We start from the raw sequence: 20214 nt of genomic DNA on the forward strand, positions 1-20214 counted from the left end.
GGTAGTGATCAGAGATGGCCTAATCTGCAATTGATACAATGCAACAAGCAAAAAGACATACACTGTGTGGCTGCTGGCAATCTAAAATAAGAATAAAGGATGCCAGAAGAAAGAAGGGTCCATCTACATCATATTACGTAGTCTGTAGTATTTACAGTACAGAAACAGGCCAATCAACCCACCTGGTCTCTGCCTGTGTTCATGCTCGACATGAGCCTCTCCTAGTCATCTTCATCTTTCTCCCTCGTGTTTACATTGCTTCCTTTTAAATGCATTGCTACCATTCACCTCAACTACTCCTTGTGGTATTGAGTTCCACATTCTAACCATTCTCTCTGCATAAAGAAGTTTCTCATGAATTTCCTATTGGATTTATTAGTGACACGCTCTGGGTTCCACTGCATCTACCCTTTCATAATCTTGAAGACTTTGATCAGATCACCCCCTAGTCTTCTCTTTTCTAGCCTGTTCAGTCTTTCCTGAGAGGTGGTGACTTTTCTTTGTATTTTTGGTTTCTAAATGTTTTTCTATGACATCATTGAGCATCTTTCCTACCCCTGGCGTTGCGCTAATTGGTCTATAGTTCTCTGGACTTCTTCTATCTCCCTTTGTAAATAGAGGAATCATATTTGCTGTTTGCCAGTTCTCTGGCTCTGTTCTTTTGATTTGTTCATAATATGTAGTAGTGCCTCTGTAATCTCTTCCCTATCTTTTAACGTGCGTGCTGCAATCCATCTGGAGCAGGGGTTTTATCCTCCCTAAGTTTGATTTAGTTTATCAGTCATTCCCCGCCACTTTCCATCTTAAATGTCTTTATATCTTTTTTCATCTCTTCTCATGTCATGTCCCCCATGCTAGTCATTTTGCTGTCGCTACCTGCGAGTTTGTGTACCCCTTCAAGGCCTAATCCGTACCCTGATTTTATTTTCTCTCATTTATATGTCTAGAATACTTCACTATTTCTCTTAATATTCCTTGATAGTTTAGTAGTTTCTCTTTAGCTTCCTAATTTTTTTTTTTACTACTTTCCTAACCTTTGAGTATTCCCTTTTGTTATTCACTCCTTTACTGTCTCTCGACCTAGTGTCTGCCTTTTTCTTCACTTTCAATTTTGCCCTTATTTCTTTATTCATCCATGATGTGTCACAACAGGCTCGTTTATTTCTCCGAGATTGTTCTTGATCACAGTTTTAAATATTTCTCACAGCTGTTGTATTTCTGCGTTTGTCAGTAAGCTTTTCCAATTTATTTTCCCTCTTTCCATTCTCATCCTTTTCAAAATCAGCTTCTTTCCAATTTATTACTTTGGTCTTTATCATTCTCAGCATTTATTTTATTTTTCCTTTTTTTTCCTTCTTCTTTGGCCTCCTTATCTCGAGAGACAATGGGTAAGCGCCTGGAGGTGGTCAGTGGTGTGTGGAGCAGCGCCTGGAGTGGCTATAAAGGCCAATTCTAGAGTGACAGGCTCTTCCACAGGTGCTGCAGAAAAATGTGTTTGTCAGGGCTGTTACACAGTTGGCTCTCCCCTTGCGCTTTTGTCTTTTTTCCTGCCAACTGCTAAGTCTCTTCGACTCGCCACACTTTAGCCCCGCCTTTATGGCTGCCCGCCAGCTCTGGCGAACGCTGGCAACTGACTCCCACGACTTGTGATCAATGTCACAGGACTTCATGTCGCGTTTGCAGACGTCTTTAAAGCGGAGACGTGGACGGCCGGTGGGTCTGATACCAGTGGTGAGCTCACTGTACAATGTGTCTTTGGGGATCCTGCCATCTTCCATGCGGCTCACATGGCCAAGCCATCTCAAGCGCCGCTGACTCAGTAGTGTGTATAAGCTGGGGATGTTGGCTGCCTCGAGGACTTCTGTGTTGGAGATATGGTCCTGCCACCTGATGCCAAGTATTCTCCGGAGGCAGCGAAGATGGAATGAATTGAGACGTCGCTCATGGCTGACATACATTGTCCAGGCCTCGCTGCCGTAGAGCAAGGTACTGAGGACACAGGCTTGATACACTTGGACTTTTGTGTTCCGTTTCAGTGCGCCATTTTCCCACACTGTCTTGGCCAGTCTGGACATAGCAGTGGAAGCCTTTCCCATGCGCTTGTTGATTTCTGCATCTAGAGACAGGTTACTGGTGATAGTTGAGCCTAGGTAGGTGAACTCTTGAACCACTTCCAGAGCGTGATCGCCAATATTGATGGATGGAGCATTTCTGACGTCCTGCCCCATGATGTTCGTTTTCTTGAGGCTGATGGTTAGGCCAAATTCATTGCAGGCAGCCGCAAACCTGTCGATGAGACTCTGCAGACACTCTTCAGTGTGAGATGTTAAAGCAGCATCGTCAGCAAAGAGGAGTTCTCTGATGAGGACTTTCCGTACTTTGGACTTCGCTCTTAGACGGGCAAGGTTGAACAACCTGCCCCCTGATCTTGTGTGGAGGAAAATTCCTTACACTGTGGTTGATATTGCTTAGATGTTCCCTTGCATTTACTTCCCTTATCTGTTCTGGTTCATTACCCAATGCATGATCCAGCAGTGCTCCCTTACTTGCTGGACTTTTACATCATGGCTAAGAAAGGAGTCCTGCTCCCATTGATTAAAAACTCCATTCCCTGTACTCCTTTTGCTACCTCTGCTTGTCAGTTTATTTTGGAATAGTTAAAATCACCCACATTTATTATTCAATGTCCTTTATTCATTTCGCATATTTGCTTACATATTTTCTCCTCTACGTCCTTTCCACTATGAGGTAGTCTGTAGTATACTTCTACTAGTGTGATCGATCCTTCCTTTTCTTTTGTTATAATTCATATGGATTCTGTTTCTGACCTTCTGTTAGTTATGTCCATTTTACTTACTGTCATTATGTTATCTCTAATTAATACAGCTTCCCGAGAAAAGCCACATCAATGTTTTGGGGCAACACTTTGTCTAAAGATACCCTTTGGGTGAAAATCCTTGATAATGATGTTCACTTTGTGGTGTTTGAAGGATCTCCATTGGCTTCTATTTACGACAGTTTTGATTAAAGTATCAGTTGAGGAATCAGGACACAATTCTCAGGGACATTGGGTACATTTTAAATAAATCAGTGGGTAGTCCTGGATTTATACTGGCTAGAAACTGTATTCAGAGTGGTTGAACAGCCAGGTAGACACTGTTCATCCACTGTGAGGGGATGTAGTGAAAGGAGTCATTTGCCTGAGTGAGACATTGCCAGAGTGAAGCTGGAAATTTGGTGCACATGGAAATTCGGTGCAGAGGGAGAAAGAGGAGCTCCTTTTCCTATCTTTTTTGGCCTCTGGCAGCTGGTGAGCCGTCTTCCTTTGACTCCTAGGTCGGTGATTGGTTGGTGAGTGTTTTATCGTTTATCTTTCAAACCTCAGGTAATTTTACGAATTGTAAGGTTTTATTTACTAATACTAGTTAAGCTTAGTAGATTGGGAAACAGCAAGAGAGTTAATTAAGAGTGTTTAAGAAAATAATTAAAGTAAATTAACTAATAGCATAAGTAACAATGGCAGGACAGATGTTATGTTGCAGCTGTGGTATGTGGGAGTTTTTGGATACAAAGGCAATCTAGCACAAACACATCTGCAGAAAGTGTAAGCAGCTAGAAGAATTCTGGATCAGGATTATTGATCTGGAAGCTGAACTGCAAACACTGTGCAACGTAAGGAAGGGGGAGAAATACTTGGACATTTTGTTCCAGAAGACGGTCACACCTCTTAATACAGGGTCATCTGTTTTGGTCTGCAGTGAGGGACAGGAGGATGTGACCATGAGTGAGGCAAATAAAGGGACTGAGCAGACAGTAGTGGAGGAGCCTCAGACTTTGCAATTGTCAAACAGGTTGAGAGCACCTCAAACCTATGTGGATGAAAGTGAGGGCTGCAGGGTGGATGAGCAGACTGTCCATGACACTGTGGTGCAGGAAGCCATTCAAGTGGGGGGAGCAAAAGGGAATGCAGTGGTAGTAGGGGATAGTATAATGAGGGGGATTGACGCTGTTCTGTACAGCCGACAGCATGAGTCCAGAAGGCTGTGTTGCCTACCTGGTGCCAGGGTTCTGGACATCTGCACAGGGCTGGATAGGAACTTGGAGTGGGAGGATCCAGTTGTCATGGTCCATGTAGATACTAACAACATGGGTAGGACTAGGAAAGAGGTTCTGCTTAGACAGTATGAAGAGCTAGGCACCAAATTGAAGAGCAGAACCTCAAGGGTAATAATCTCTGGATTATTACCTGAGCCAAGTACCAATTGGCAGAGGGCACATAAGATTAGTGAAATTAATATGTGGCTTGAAGACTGGTATGGGAGAAGTGGGTTTTGGTTCATGGGGCACTGGCACCAGTACTGGGGAAAGTGGGGGCTGTAGCACCTGAATCGTGCTGGGACCAGTGTTATAGCAAACTGTATAACTAGGGAAGTAGAGAGGGCTGTAAATTAAACAAAGGGGGTTGAGGGATCAAGCTTGAATAGATGTAGCAAATCAAGGGGTAGAGCCAAGGCAAGAGAGCAAAATAGTAATATGGGAAATGAAGGTCAGAAAATGGCAGGAAGGGACAGAGAGAAAAACCCTAATAACACACTAACAGTCAAGATTAGATGTTACAAAGATAATAAAAAGACAATACTGAAGGCTCTGTATTTGAATGCATGTAGCATTCATAACAAAGTAAACAACCTGATAGCGCACACTGAAGTAAATAAATATGATCTGATAGCCATTACGGAGATGTGGCTGCAGGATGACCAGGATTGGGTCCTGAATATTGAGGGGTATGTGATATTCAAGAAGCATAGGAAGCTAGGTAAAGGTGGAGGGTTAGAACTGTTAATCAAGGATTCCATTGGTGCAATAGTTAGAGATGACCTTGGTTCAGGAGATCAGGATATAGAATCGGTTTGGGTGGAGATGAGAAATAGTAGGGGAAAGACGTCACTAGTGGGAGTGGTCTACAGGCCCCCTAACAGTAACCATAATGTAGGAAGACGTATACAAGAAGAAATATTGGGTGCTTTTAATTTACATATAAACTGGAAAAATCAGATTGGCAATAGTACCCTGGATGAAGCGTTCATAGAATGCTTTAACAAAGAACAGTACAGCACAGGAACAGGCCATTCGGCCCTTTAGAGATAGTTTCTTAGAGCAGCGCGTTCTGGAACCAACCAGAGACCAGGTTATATTAGACTTGGTATTGTGTAATGTGACAGGATTAATTAATGACTTCAGAGTAAAGGCACTGACCACAGTATGATTCAATTTTACATCCAGTTTGAAAGAGAGAAGTGAGTCTAAGACTAGTATTTTAAATTTAAATAAGGGCAATTATGTGGGCATGAAAGCTGAGCTAGCTGAAGTGAACTGTTACCAGGCTAGGAGATAAATCAATAAAGAAGCAGTGGCAGATATTCAAGGGGATATTTCAGAATACTCAGGTTAAGTAAATTCTTACTATAAAGAAAAATTCTAAGGGAAAGACACACCATCCATGGCTTACTAAAGAAGTTAAGGAAAGCAAAAAACATACGGAAAATGCATATAATTGCGCAAAGATGAGTGGCAGGTCAGATGATTGGTCAGAATATAAAGAATAGCAGAGAATGACTAAAAGGTTAATCAGGAGAAAGAAATTAGAGTATGAGAGGAAGCTAGCTAGAAATGTAAAAACGGATAGCAGGAGTTTCTACAGGTATTGGAAAAGAGTAAGTAAAGTGAGTGTTGGTCTAAAGGCCGGCTACCTGACCCAAACCTGACTGGATCCGACGACGTGTCAGGTTCGGGTTGGGTCGCACTTCCGGGTCCGGCATTCGGGCTTGGGTCGGGTCGGGCCGGGTTGGACACGCACTATCACAACCTCAGGTAAGTGGCTCAATGTTAATGTAATTTTTTGACTGGAAAGGTGGTTTTGTTACAGTTATTTTAAGCTTGTGCAGATCAGCAAGAAAGTTAAAAACGGAAGGTAGGTTAACTGGTCAGGCGTGGGAAAGAATGGAAGGACTCGGGCCAGGTTGGGCTCAAGGTCGGACGTGGTTCTTTCGGGTTCAGGTCGGGTTTCATTTGCAGTCCCAAGTCGACCTTTATGTTGGTCCACTAAAGAGTGAGAATGGGAGTTAATAGTAGATAATAAGAAAATGGCAGATGAAACGAACAAATATTTTGCTTCTGTCTTCACTATAAGAGGATACATAAAATATTCTAATAATAGCTGTAAATCATGAGGTGGAAGGAAGAGAGGAACTTGGTGAAATTACAATCACAAGAGCAAACTGATGCAGCTGCAGACTGACAAGTCCCTGGGTCCTGATGGGCTTCATCCTAGGATCTTAAAAGAGGTGGCTAGTGAGATAGTTGATGCATTGGAGTTAATTTTTCAAAATTCACTAGATTCTGGAAAGGTTCCATCAGACTGGAAAGTAGCAAATATAACTCCTCTATTCAAGAAAACAGGCAGAAAACAGCTAACTATAGGCCAATTAGCTTGATGTCTGTCGTGAGGAAGTGTTAGAATCAATCATTAAGGAGGCTATAGCACTTAAAAAAAGTCAATATAATCGGCAATAGTCAGCATGGCTTTGTGAAAGGGAAGTCATGTTTAATCAATTTATTGGAGTTCTTTGAATGAGTAACATGCACTGTGGATAAAGGAGAGCCTGTTGACGTACTGTGCTTGGATTTCCAGAAGGCATTTGACAAGGTGCCGCATAAAAGGTTATTGCGCAAAGTAGGAACTCATGGTGTGGGGGGAGGGGGGTAACATATTAGCATGGATAGAAGATTGACTGGCTGGCAAAAAACAGAGTATGCATAAATGTGTCCTTTTCTGATTAGTAGGATGTGACGAGTGGAGTCCTGCAGTGGTCTGTGCTGGGACCTCAACTTTTTACAGTTTATATCAATGACTTAGCTGAGGGGAACGATGGCATGGTAACTAAATTTGCAGATGGCACAAAGATAGGCAGGAAAGTGTGATGTGAAGAGGACATAAGGAGGTTGCAGACCTATATAGATGGGTTGAATGAGTGGGCAAAAATCTGGCAGATGGAGTATAATGTGGGAAAAGGTGAAGTTGTTCACTTTGGCAGGAAGAATAAAAAAGCAGAGTATTACTTAAGTGGAAAGCGACTGCAGAATTCCGATTTGCAGAGGGATCTAGGTGTTCTCGAGCATGAGTCACAAAGTTAGTTATGCAGGTACAGCAAGTAATAAAGAAGGCTAATGGAATGCTATCCTTTATTACGAGAGTCATTGAAAATAAAAGTAAGGATGTTATGCTTCAGTTATACAGGGCATTGGTGAGACCACATCTCGAATACTGTGTGCAGTTTTGGTCTCCTTATTTAAGGAAGGATGTAAATGCATTGGAGGCAGTTCAGAGGAAGTTTACTAGATTGATCCCTGGAATGAGCGGGTTATCTTATGAGGAAAGGTTGGGCAAACTGGACTTGTTTTCACTGGAGTTTAGAAGAGTGAGGGGAGACTTGATTGAAGTATATAAGATCCTGAATGGTCTTGACAAGGTGGATGTGGAAAGGATGTTTCCTCTTGTGGGTGAGTCCAGAACTATCTTATTGAATGGCGGAACAGGCTAGAGGGGCCGAATGGCCTACTTCTGCTCCTAATTCGGGAAAAAATCCCATCAGCGCAGCCTGCATTACATCCTGGGACCTGGAGCTAAAATAATTCCATGAAAATCCCATGTCCACAAATGTATTCCATTATATAAATGAGGTCCCATGAAAGCAGTCGAAGTTTGGAATACTTAGGGGGAGGGGTCGAGTGGGAATAAGCAGTCCAAGGGGGACATTCAGAAATCACGCTGCGCGCTTGCACTTCAGGACATCTGATCTGCTATTTGAGAGTCAGGCCTGTAACTTTACCAGCAGCACCTGTGCCACAGCCTGCATTACATTCCTGCTTGGCTTGGCCCATCCGCTGCACACACAGCTTCCCACGCAAAAATATTTAACACACATTAACTCAACATCCCCTCACTCTGTTGGCCCTCTCACTCTGTTGGCCTCTTTTCGGCCACCTCTGCTCCTACATTGCTCTTGTCACTCCGTCCTGCTCTTGCACAGTTGGCCCCCTTCCTGTTTCCCCCCCCCCCACCCCCCCCCCCCCACTGCCATCAGGCACTCGCTTGCTCTGGTTATGATCTTGCTGTATCATCCCTGATGCCTAATTTTCTAACTGGACTGAGGGCCCTGGGAGATTTTTTTCTCGTCCCAGACAATGTGGGTGATGTAGCACATAGATTGCTGTCACCATTCGGGTCATTTAACTGGACAGGGACAAGGAATCTGTATCGGAATTATGCTGTTAAATGCAACGTCATCTGGAGCTTGTACTGATTCTGGATGAGGCAATGATATTCGCCTATTAAGTCCAACGTCGCTAATGCAGAGCTTCTAATTTTTATAAAGTCTGTCTCTTTCTAAATGTAATGATTACTCCAGAATGGGACCCATCAGAGATGTACAGTCAGAGATATGACTGATGCTGTATCCCTCCGCAGACACTGCGGGCCGACACTTTCACCTGCTCCCCCCTTGAAAGCATGTAATGTTGCTGGGGAAGAAACAGAAAATGCTGGAAACATTCAGGAGGTCTGGCAGCATCTATGAGGAGAGAAACAGAGTTAACATTTCAGGTTTGTGACCTGTCGTTGGATGTTTATGTTGCTGGGGTACATGCATTCCAGCAGCCTTTGATCACCATTGTCTTGATGGTGAGGGTTGGCAAACTATTCAACTGTGAAGAGCAGCAGAGACAGATTGGTTGTTCAATTCCCCTGTGCCTGGGCCCTGCCTGCTTACCTTCCCAGGACTTCTGATTTCTTGGGACCATTAGGGCTGCTGTAGTATTTTCCTAATCTATCTTTGCCAAAACAAATGTTTAAACTGCTCAACTCTCTGCTGTGACTGCTGGAAGCAAGAGCTGCGGTGCTAGAATCTACATTTTGATACTTAGTCATAGTGCATCTGTCTCTCTGTATCTGGAATGGCCTCACATCTAGGAAAGAAAGATCCCTTTACCCTTCTTATGGATACAGAGCATTCATTCTTTGTCTCTTTGTGAGTTTGTTTCTCTCACTCTCCCTCCAGCTACCCATTGGCCTTTGTGGCTGCCAAACTGGCCCTAGGAATCCCTCTACCTGATATCAAGAATGCAGTTTCAGGGAAGACCACTGCGTGCTTTGAGCCGAGTTTGGATTATATTGTGACCAAGGTTCCGCGGTGGGATCTTGACCGTTTCCATGGAGCTTCCCGAGAGATCGGCAGTTCAATGAAGAGTGTTGGGGAGGTGAGTGGGCTGTGCCCTAAGTGTAACTCCTTGGCTGCTTCCTACACACATGCATTTGATGCCTCCCGTTTTCCTTTGGCCTCCTCCCAGGACAGAGGAGTTAACATTTACGTTGTAGTTAAGACACAGTCACACTGACAAACCACAAGTTTATTGGGTGTCTATATGTTTTGCTCAAAGTTTAATATAAATCCTGCAGAACATTGATGATTAGTTTATATTTAAGAAAGAAATTCTGCAGAGTTTGTGATTTGCCAGATTTGAGGCCTGTGGACTGGATATTGGTGAAAAGGTAACCAAGACCCTCTTTGTGGGTCAGATAATGGTGGTAGGTGCAAATAGCCTTTGGATCTGACTGACTTACTGCTCACCATTCCCCAGTAACCACTGAAGAGGTTGCCCTGGTTTCAAAGAGCAAGTTCATCTTTGGGCTCAGGATCTCGATCTAGCATTGAGTAGAAAGACCCTTTGCTTCACTCTATCGCTGTGTTTGGAAAGAGTTGATCTGAAGCTGGATCCGATTGGTGTGGGTGCATTCCTCTAAGCTGCATGTTTGTGTTACCCAGGTAATGGCTATCGGCCGCACGTTTGAAGAGAGTTTCCAGAAAGCCCTGAGAATGTGTCATCCATCCGTGGAAGGTTTTGTGCCCCGGCTCCCAATGAAGAAATTGTGGTCTGATGATTTTGACCTGCAGAAAGATCTGGCTGTTCCATCTATCAACCGGACCTACTCCTTGGCAAAGGTAATGACTGCTCAGTGAATACAGCCACTGGTTGGTCCCGGGAGTTCTGACCCACCGTTTCCCAGAGAGATGTTTGAGGTTTCTTTTTTTTGGCTTCCATTACCTTTTTTTAAAAATTCATTCTTGGCATTTATTGCCCATTCCTAATTGCTCTTGAGTTGTGATGCCTCAAAGACAGGGACACTATGGGGTAATTTGCCAAGTTGGTGCTCCCAAGGGAGCTAGCCATTACATTATCTTAAAATTCAAGCTAGGTTGTTCAGGGGTGAGGTCAGGAAGCATTTCATCACCAAAATGTAGTGGAAATCTAGAATATTTGCCCGCAAAAGCTGTTGAGGCTGGAGGTCAATTGAAAATTTTAATCTGAGATTGATAAATTTTTGTTAGCAAGGATATTAAAGGTTACGCGAGCAAGGCAGGTGGATGGAGTTAAGATGTGGATCAGTCATGATCTAATTGAATGGTAGAACAGGCTGGTAGGGCAGAATGGCCTCCTCCTGTTCCTATTAATGGCTGATCCTGGGGAATCTGTGGTCTAGATTTGCTTCATTGTCATTCAGGCTGCTGATTCTGTTCAGTGTAAAGTGGATGTGAAAGGACCCGGGGAGTTGGGTGATGAAGTTCAGGGTACCCAGCTTGGTGTATTAGAGGAAACATTGAATGTGCACAAAATGGATCTGGAGGCACAAAATTCAGCCTTCAATGTCAAATATTCCAGTATGTGTGAATGAAAAATGGTCTACATGCATGTTAAACTAAAGCAGAAAACACTTTTCCACTCATTTTTCTGTTTTCTACCCTCTCCTGGCACCACTGCATCCTGTACCTAAATAACTCAAGTTTTGCTGCTGCAGTCTGTCTCTGGGCAGAATGAGAAGCTATTCAGATCTGACTGCCAGATGGAAGGACTTGTGTTTGAGGTGACTTTGTAAATACTACATCCAAACCTTAAAGAGGAAATGACATCCTTCCTCCCTGCCCCTCTTAAAGAGTAATGATGTTGGTGGTTTATGTGCACATGTTTCTAGTGGCACATGTTTCAGCATTAAACACTTTTCCACCACCAGACATATATTTGTACTTCTCCTCCGTGTCCTGCACTTGGTGTTGCTTGCGGCTCCTGTTGCTCTGCAGTGGTACCACATGACTCCTCACCATATTCTCCATATTGGGGACAGCAGAGGCTAGTTACTGTCTGTAGAGATTGAATAGAAGCTTTGATATTGCACTGTAGCAGGTGTGATATCGGTGGTTATATTCAGCTTCTTCATGCTGCTATATCCTGTCAATCTATTGTGGTTGGGCGACAAAATTCTGAGCTTCCCCATCCCCAACTTTTGTCTTTCCTTGAGTGCTTTTTCACTGTGCCTGCTGGGCAGGCTAACATAACTGGTGTGCTCTCTATAATCCCTATAATCTTTCACGCTGCAAAATAGATTGTCGATGAGCTTGTGATTTGCCTGGATGAAGGAGGTTTCTGCATGAATGATCTCTGTGAAGGTTGGATTCATTGTGTTGGGGCTGTTTACGTAAGCCAGCTATATTCCAAACAAAGCCAGCAGTGTCTCTCTGCATTTTTACAGCAGTGTAGTTTTTGACTTTTACAGTCGGCAAGCATTGCAGATCTGAAGTTTACACCCCCTTGTCTTCCTTTCTTTAAAGTGTTGATTACTAATAAATCCATCAATGTTAAAAATCTTATCCCAGATTTCACTAGCCTCCCCTTACAACTGACGGGAGTCGGACAGAAGTTTCCGGAAAAAGACCATGTCATGGCTGCCATCTGCAGGATTCCTGGCCAGGCATTTCCAGGGTTGGAGCCAGGGATAGGAAGACCCAGTGTACTACTAAAGACTGATAGGCCATCACGACTGAGGATTACTCCCACTCCACGATAATATACATTTTTAACAAAAAGTTCAAACTTGCCTTTCTTTTGTCAGCCTCCAGCGGCCCCTTTTTAAGGATTAACTCATTCAAAAGGAGTCTGGATATGCACCTCAAGTGCTGTAATCTGCAGGGCTACGGGCCAAATGTTTAGTTTAGTTTAGAGATACAGCACTGAAACAGGCCCTTCGGCCCACCGAGTCTGTGCCGACCATCAACCACCCATTTATACTAATCCTACACTAATCCCATATTCCTATCACATCCCCACCTGTCCCTATATTTCCCTACCACCTACCTATACTAGGGGCAATTTATAATGGCCAATTTACCTACCAACCTGCAAGTCTTTTGGCTTGTGGGAGGAAACCGGAGCACCCGGGGAAAACCCACGCAGACACAGGGAGAACTTGCAAACTCCACACAGGCAGTACCCAGAATTGAACCCGGGTCGCTGGAGCTGTGAGGCTGCAGTGCTAACCACTGCGCCACTGTGCTGGAAGGTGGGATTAGAATAGGTGGATCGTGTTTCAGCCGGCACAGACACGATGGGCCAAGTGGCCTCTTTCTGTGCCTTAAACTTTCTATGATTCATTAGAATGGCCTGTCAAGTGCCTGAGGAAACTGACCACAGCCCGCATGGCTCCTGCAGAGGTTGTGCAGAATCCAATTTTGCAAAGGGGGCCAGAAAAGAATGTTAGGCACCCTCTTTACAAGTATGAAGAACCTAATGTTTTCTTCAGCTGCACAACTGGGTGCCTACAGATCAGCCTTTACCAATATGGTCGGCACGAATGAGCAGACACACGTCGCCTATCGTATTGGATGTTTAGCCGCCATTTTGACATCTGTGAAAACGGCGCATTGCGTTCCAATTATTGGTCAATACATTTAGGAGGGATAGGAAAGATATGAAAGGAGGTAGAGTGGCAACATTGGTTAGAGAGAATATAGGCAGTACAGATGGTTGATGGAAAAGGAGACTGATAGAGTCAGTGTAGTTGGAATTTAGAAGACAACTGGGCTTGTTACTTTAGAAAAGATGTCTTACTGATCTCAAGTGTGAGAAGGAAATGGTAAAGGGAGCCTGCAGACAGAGATGTGAGCAGGAATAACAAAGTAATTATTTTGCAAGCTTTTAATTATCCACCTCTTGAATGGGGCAGCAAGGGAGAGCTGGAGAGAAGATGGTTGAATTCCTAACATGTTTATAGAACTCTTTTCTCAAGCAATTTTTTGGTTGGCTGCAAAGCGAGGAGAAATCGATTAAGTAGATGAGCAAAGTGTCTGTGAGGACCTTGGAAATAGTGACCACAATAAGATTGAATTTAAGATTCAACAAGAAAGGGAAAAATCAGTGCAAAAATGAAAGTTAAACTAAACATGTTCTCAAAAAGATGAGCGAAACTAGCTATGCAAAGTGGGAGGAGAAATTGGCCCACAGGACAGTAGAGCAGTGGAATGGATTTTTTTCTGTTGAATATTGGAGATTACAAATGTATACATTAAGTATATTCCATTGAAAAATCAGGATGCTAGTAGTGGTTTCTGGATGCCAGAAATTAGAAACTAATTAGAATTGAAGAAGGCCTATGAGGAATAGGATGAATATTGAAAAAAGTAAAGGAGAGTGTGAGAAAATTAGAGGTAGGTTAAGAGGTTGGAAAGCTGCATGAAGAGAGATATCAAAAGGAAGTGTTAAGCATTTTACAGGTACCTCAGTGAAGAGAATTAAGTGACGTGGGACCCCACAAGGAGAGGCTTGTTCATTTGTACATGGTGGAGATATTGTGGGTGTGAGCTGGAGGACTGGAAATAGTCAATAGTGGGAGCCATTTTTATAAAGGAGGCAAAGCTGACCTGGGGCATCACCTGAGCCAGTTAGTTTAATATTGGTGGTAGGCAAATGCTAGTTTTTAAGGATGAAATTCGTACATATCTAGTTAAGAGGAGGTTAGAAGTAGCCAGCACAGCTTCTGGATTTATAACCAGTTTAGAATATCTAGTTGAAGAAATGATAAATTGAAGGTGTTCTTCAGTTACTGGCTACAGAATGTACGATGACGAATTAAATTCAAGTGTTGGAGGACAGCGTTTTCAGAAATGGGAAAGGAAGTGGCTGTAATAGGAAGCTCGTGTGTACAGGTTAGACGGCGCTTGCCGTGTTTGAAGGGTGGTCTCAGTGTGGAGCCTCGTCTGCTCACACCACTCTCCTGCACTTGGACTCTTGCTTCACGGTTATGATATTTGAAACATTTGTTCCTCCCAGCTATCTTGAAGGTCCCAAAGCATCATTCCTTGGGCAAGAGTACAAGTAGGCCAATGTGTGCCAGTCAGAGAGTATGACTCCTTATTTGGTGTTGTAGGCACTATTTCTGATTTGTGCTTTCAATGTATAATGGGGCCCTTTTGATTAATGTAGTAGTTTCACTTTCTAAATACTCCTCAATGAAACTCCTTTTTCATAGAAACATAGAAAATGTAAGGCACAGAAAGAGGCCATTCGTCCCATTGTGTCTGTGCTGGCCGAAAAAGAGCTGTCCACTTAATCCCACTTTCCAGCTCTTGGTGTGTGGACAGCATTTCGAGTGCATATCCAAGTATTTTGTAAATGCAACGAGGGTTCTGCCTCTACCACCCTTTCAGGCAGTGAGTTCCAGACCCCCGACACCCTCTGGGTGAAATAAATACTCCTCAACTCCCCTCTAATCCCATCTGCTAATTACTTTAAATCTGGTTATTGATCTCTCTGTTAAAGGGATATATGTTCTTCCAATCCACTCTATCTAGGCCCCTAATAATTTACTTCGTCTCAATTAAATCTCTCCTCAGCCTCCGTTGTTCAAAAGAAAACAACCCTAGACTATCCAATCCTTCCTCATAGCTAAAATTCTCCAGTCCTGGCAGCATCCTCGTAAATCTCCTATGTACCCTCTCAGGTTGAATCACATCCTTCCTGTATTGTGGTGACCAGACCTGTTCGCAGTAATCCAGCTGTGGCCTAACTGGTATTTTATACCATAACCTCCTGCTCTTATATTCTATGCCTTGGCTAATAAAGGCAAGTATCCCATATGCCTTCTTAAACACCTTATCTACCTGTCCAGCTACCTTCAGGGATCTGTGGACATGTACTCCAAGGTCTCTCTGTTCTGCTACACCTCTCAGTATTCTACCATTTATTGTGTGTTTCCCTTGCCTTGTTTGCCCTCCCCAAATGCATTCCTTCACACAATCAAAGAATTGTTACAGCAGAGAATGAGGCCATTCAGCCTATCGTGCCCATGCTAACTCTCTGCAACAGCAACTCAGCTAGTCCCACTTCCCTGGCCCTTTCTTCATAGCCCTGCAATTTTTTTCTCTTCAGATAATTAACCAATTCCCTCTTGAAAACCATGATTGAATTTGCCTCCATCACACTCTCAGGCGGTGCATTCCCGATCCTAACCACTCGCTGCATTAAAAGGTTTTTCCTCGTGTTCAGGGATCGGCACCAACATGTTGCATCATGGACGTTTGACAAAATTATTGACTCAGCCACGGACATGAGTGCAGTTAATCTGTTTATAAAGTATATATCCAATCTAATATCAAAACACAGTCCAATTTAAAACACACTTCTCCCTATAAATAAAATAGCTAAGCATACAAATATCAATGGAGAGGAGCACAACTGTATTAGCTAGCAAGCAAACAGCAAGGAAAATAGTATGTAATGCCAATGTGAATTACTTTTGCTGTTAGGTTATTTTAAAACATAAGAACAAAGAACAAAGAAAATTACAGCACAGGAACAGGCCCTTCGGCCCTCCAAGCCTGCGCCGATCCAGATCCTCTATCTAAACATGTCGCCTATTTTCTAAGGGTCTGTATCTCTTTGCTTCCTGCCCATTCGTGTATCTGTCTAGATACATCTTAAAAGGCGCAATCGTGCCCGCGTCTACCACCTCCGCTGGCAACGCGTTCCAGGCACCTACCACCCTCTGCGTAAAGAACTTTCCACGCATATCCCCCCTAAACTTTTCCCCCCTCACTTTGAACTCGTGACCCCTAGTAATTGAATCCCCCACTCTGGGGGAAAATGTTTCTTGCTATCCACCCTGTCTATACCTCTCATGATTTTGTACACCTCAATCAGGTCCCCCCTCAACCTCCGTCTTTCTAATGAAAATAATCCTAATCTACTCAACCTCTCTTCGTAGCTAGTGCCCTTCATACCAGGCAACATCCTGGTGAACCTCCTCTGCACCCTCTCCAAAGCATCTGCATCCTTTTGGTAATGTGGCGACCAGAACTGCACGCAGTATTCCAAATGTGGCCGAACCAAAGTCTTATACAACTGTAACATGACCTGCCAACTCTTGTACTCAATACCCCGTCCGATGAAGGAAAGCATGCCGTATGCCTTCTTGACCACTCTATTGACCTACGTTGCCACCTTCAGGGAACAATGGACCTGAACACCCAAATCTCTCTGTACATCAATTTTCCCCAGGACTTTTCCATTTACTGTATAAGGTTTAAAGCCTGAAGCAGGAGTGTCCAATATTTTTGCATGGGAGGCCACATTACAATTTTTGTATTACATAGGGGGCGAATGAGACAATTTTGGAAAGATAAAGGCATTAAAAATGTATCTTACCGTTAATCAAAACAACAACAAAGGTGCTTTTTTGTGAAGAAGCTTTAAATGAGAAGACTAATTTATTGACTGACTTTTTGGTCACTATGTTGGACGCTGATTTAGTGAGACACCTGGCATTTTTTTTGCTTGCACAAGTAGTCAGTGTTTGCTTGCACACATGTAATGATGCGGAGTATTCCAGATAGATAACCATTGTCAGGAGTGATCTTGATCGCTCACTTTTCCGTCTCTCTGTCTCTCTGTGGCACTCACTCCCCCTCCTCTGTGTTGTCCCCCCTCTCTCCCCCTCTCTCTCCCCCTCTCTCCCCCTCTCTCCATCATTTGTTTCCCAATAATTTGTCCACCACTGAGGTTAGGTAGTCTGGGCTGAAATTACTTGTACATCCCTACCTCCCTTTTTTAAAAAAATGTCTCAACATTAGCAGTCCTGTGGCTCCCCAACTGTAGCCAGAGAGGACTGAAAATTGATGGTCAGAGCCTCCACTATTTCTTTTGCTTTTCTGAGCAGCTTAGGATACATTTCATCTGGGCCTGGCAATTTATCCACTTTCAATGATGCAAAACCCCAATGATGCGGGATGGGTGGGAGCTGAGACCCATATTCTGTCCTTGCCTGATTCCTGCAGGTTTGCATCAGGATCAGGGTACCAGACTGATGAGGATCTTCTCCCCATCCCCACACCCTCCTTCTCCCCCTCCTTTCTGCGGTCAGTTGGATTATGTGTGAGTTAAAAGTAAAAGAGGAAGTAATTGCAAATGTTCTAGCTCAAAAGCCGCAACTCTCCAAGTTGCATTTTGGGAGGCTAGTGATTTTTGTTTCCTTTTGTTACGAGATCCTTTGTGACATTTTCTTGATGTACCTGCCGGTAGGATATCTGGTTTTTGACCCTCCAGGTTATTCACTGTTGCTGCCTGATTTTCCTTCTCCTGCAGGCATTACACAGTGGGATCTCAGTGGATGAAATTTATGACTTGACTGCTATAGACAAGTGGTTCCTCTACAGACTCAAGCAAATAGTGATGTTGGAGAAAGAGTTAAGCAAACACAACAGGTAACTACAGTCAGTGATATAAATATATAATTGCATCCATTGTTAGGGTGCTATACTCTGTGATAGTGCGCGATAAGATGGTGATGTACTCTGTGATAGTGCGCGATAATACGGTGATATACCGTTTAAGTGAAATCGGATGTGAAAAATTAAAGGACAGTGTCACGACGAGCAGACAAAAACTCTGAAAGCTTTTAGTAAGCTCAAAAGGCATTGCATTGCTTTTACTGACAAAGTAACATGTGACATGACAGCCAAAATGTGGGTTTTTGAGGCCACAGTTGTGGGGTTCCATCGCTGGCTTTGTCAGTCCTCTTGAGCAAATTAACAGCTTTGCATTTGCATCCCAGCTGACCCAAATTGTTGGCAGGTAATGATGGCAATGCCTGCAAGTATTGTTAAGTGGAGGGGGGAGTAAAACAAGTGTTGGAAGAACTGTACCAGGAAAATACTGAAAACTGTTTGATTACGGCTGTGTCTATTAGACTTACCTGCCCTATCTTCTTAGAGCCCTGAAACACTGATCAGACATTTCTGTGCTTGTCCTGTAGAAGTCACTTGGACCCATTATGCCAGCTGCAAGAAACATGAGGCATCATAACAGCACTCCCGCGTCACTTACATTTCCTGATGAAACTGCCACCTGTTTCAAGCAGGAGCTTCCTCCACACACCCATGTTGTCAGCCTTGGAAAAACATGCCATGTGCAGTAGGAGCAGAAACTTTGTATTGTACATCTCTACCTCATTCCCTCACTTCCCTACCATTTCCCTCCCGACAACAGCTCCATCAATCTGGAGCATTGAAGCTGAGGCAGATTCTAGATCTACCAGCTGTGCCTCCCAACGACCACATTTAGTCGTCTTTCTCTGTTAGTATGCAGTTGTATGACTCAAAAGAAAAGCTAGGATGTGTTGTGATATCACTTTAACAATGTAAGTACTGCACTCAGCATCACAGGAAGTGATAATTGTCAGCATATGATCAGCTGGTTGAAGTAGACCTAGTTGCACCTGTCAGACAGATCCCTCCTGTAAATGTGTTATCATAAAAATAGAGAATCCACAGTATGTGACCACTCAACTTAAGATTGTTTGGTTACTTATTGCTACATAAAAGCAAAATCGCCAGTTTCTCAAAAAGGGCCAGTGAAAAGGGCTCACAGTCAATTGCTGTATTTGCTAATTGTTGGAATCCTGTTTTTCAGAGGGTTGTGGGGATTCAGCAAGTATTGCAAGCGCAGGCAGTGAAAAGTTATCATAGAATAGTACAGCACAGAGGGAGGCCATTCAGCCCATTGGGTTGTGTCGGCTCTTTGGAAGAGCAATCCAGTTATTCCCAGCCCACTTCTCTTTCCCCATAATCCTGAAATTATTTCTGTGCACTCTGATTATCGACCCTTCAGCCAATGGAAACACTTTCACTTAATTTACTCTGTCTAAACCCTTCATGATTTGAAAACCTCTATCAAACCTCCTTTTGAGCCTTCTCTGCTCGAAGAAGAACAATCCCAGCTTCTCCAGTCTATCAATGTAACTATTTCCTCATGCCTGCAACCATTCTAGTAAATCTTTTCTGTACCCTCACTCACTACTGTAAGTGTGATGCCTAGAATAGGACACAATACACCAGCCGCAGTGAACTAATGTTTTAGGTTCTGGCTTTAAGGGATGTAAGACTACATCTCAATAATCCTAGACATCCATTAGGCCGTTTCTGTAAAACATCTGCAATTTCTTGTTGGATACAGAGAGGTGTAGACGAAGTGAGGGACCTTGGAGTGAATGTTCACAGATCCGTGAAGGTAGCAGGACAGAGCGATAAGGTGGTTAAGAAGGCATATGGAATCCTTTTCCTTTATTAGCCAAGGTATAGACTATAAGAGCAGGGAGGTTATGCTGGAACTGTATAGCTCATTAGTTAGGCCACAACTTGAGTACTGTGTGCAGTTCTGGTCACCTCATTACAGAAAGGGTGTAATTGCACTAGCGAGAGTACAGAGGAGATTTATGAGGATGTTGCCAGGACTGGAAAAACGCCGCTAAGGAAAGATTGGATAGACTGGGGTTGTTCTCCTTGGAACAGAGAAGGCTGAAGGGAGATTTGGTTGAAATGTACAAAATTTTGAGGGGTCTGGATAGAGTGGATGTGAAGGGTCTATTTACCTTAGCAGAGGGGTCATAGATTTAAAGTGATTGGTAGAAAGATTAGATGGGAGATGAGGAAACATTTTTTCACCCAGATGGTGGTGGGTGTCTGGACCTCACTGCCTGAAAGGGTAGTTGAGGCAGAGACCCTCAACTCATTTAAAAAGGAGTCTGGATATGCATCTCAAATGCTGTAATCTGCAGGGCTACGGACCAAATGCTGGAAGGTGGGATTAGAATGGGTGGATTGTTTTTCAGCTGGCAGAGACACGATGGACCAAGTGGCCTCTTTCTGTGCCTTAAACATTCTATGATTCTGTTTTATGATTGAGAATATGTTATTTTTGATGTTATAAATAGAAATCATTTAATGAATTAATTTCTGAAGCTGGTTATTTCTGTTGATTCGATCCTGTTGACAGTGT

General features: G+C 43.4%; 1 protein-coding gene across 1 annotated transcript in view; it reads left to right on the forward strand.

Annotated features, from left to right (window-relative positions):
* cps1 (carbamoyl-phosphate synthase 1, mitochondrial) overlaps positions 1-20214 on the forward strand; it is a 260110-nt gene that overhangs the window by 126934 nt on the left and 112962 nt on the right. The window contains exons 19-21 of the mRNA XM_068036228.1: positions 9117-9315; positions 9882-10058; positions 17524-17642. Of these exons, the coding sequence (XP_067892329.1) occupies positions 9117-9315; positions 9882-10058; positions 17524-17642 (495 nt within the window). The remainder of the gene's footprint in view (positions 1-9116; positions 9316-9881; positions 10059-17523; positions 17643-20214) is intronic.

The sequence above is a fragment of the Heterodontus francisci genome, chromosome 7, assembly GCF_036365525.1.
Source record: "Heterodontus francisci isolate sHetFra1 chromosome 7, sHetFra1.hap1, whole genome shotgun sequence".
Lineage (NCBI taxonomy): Eukaryota > Metazoa > Chordata > Chondrichthyes > Heterodontiformes > Heterodontidae > Heterodontus > Heterodontus francisci.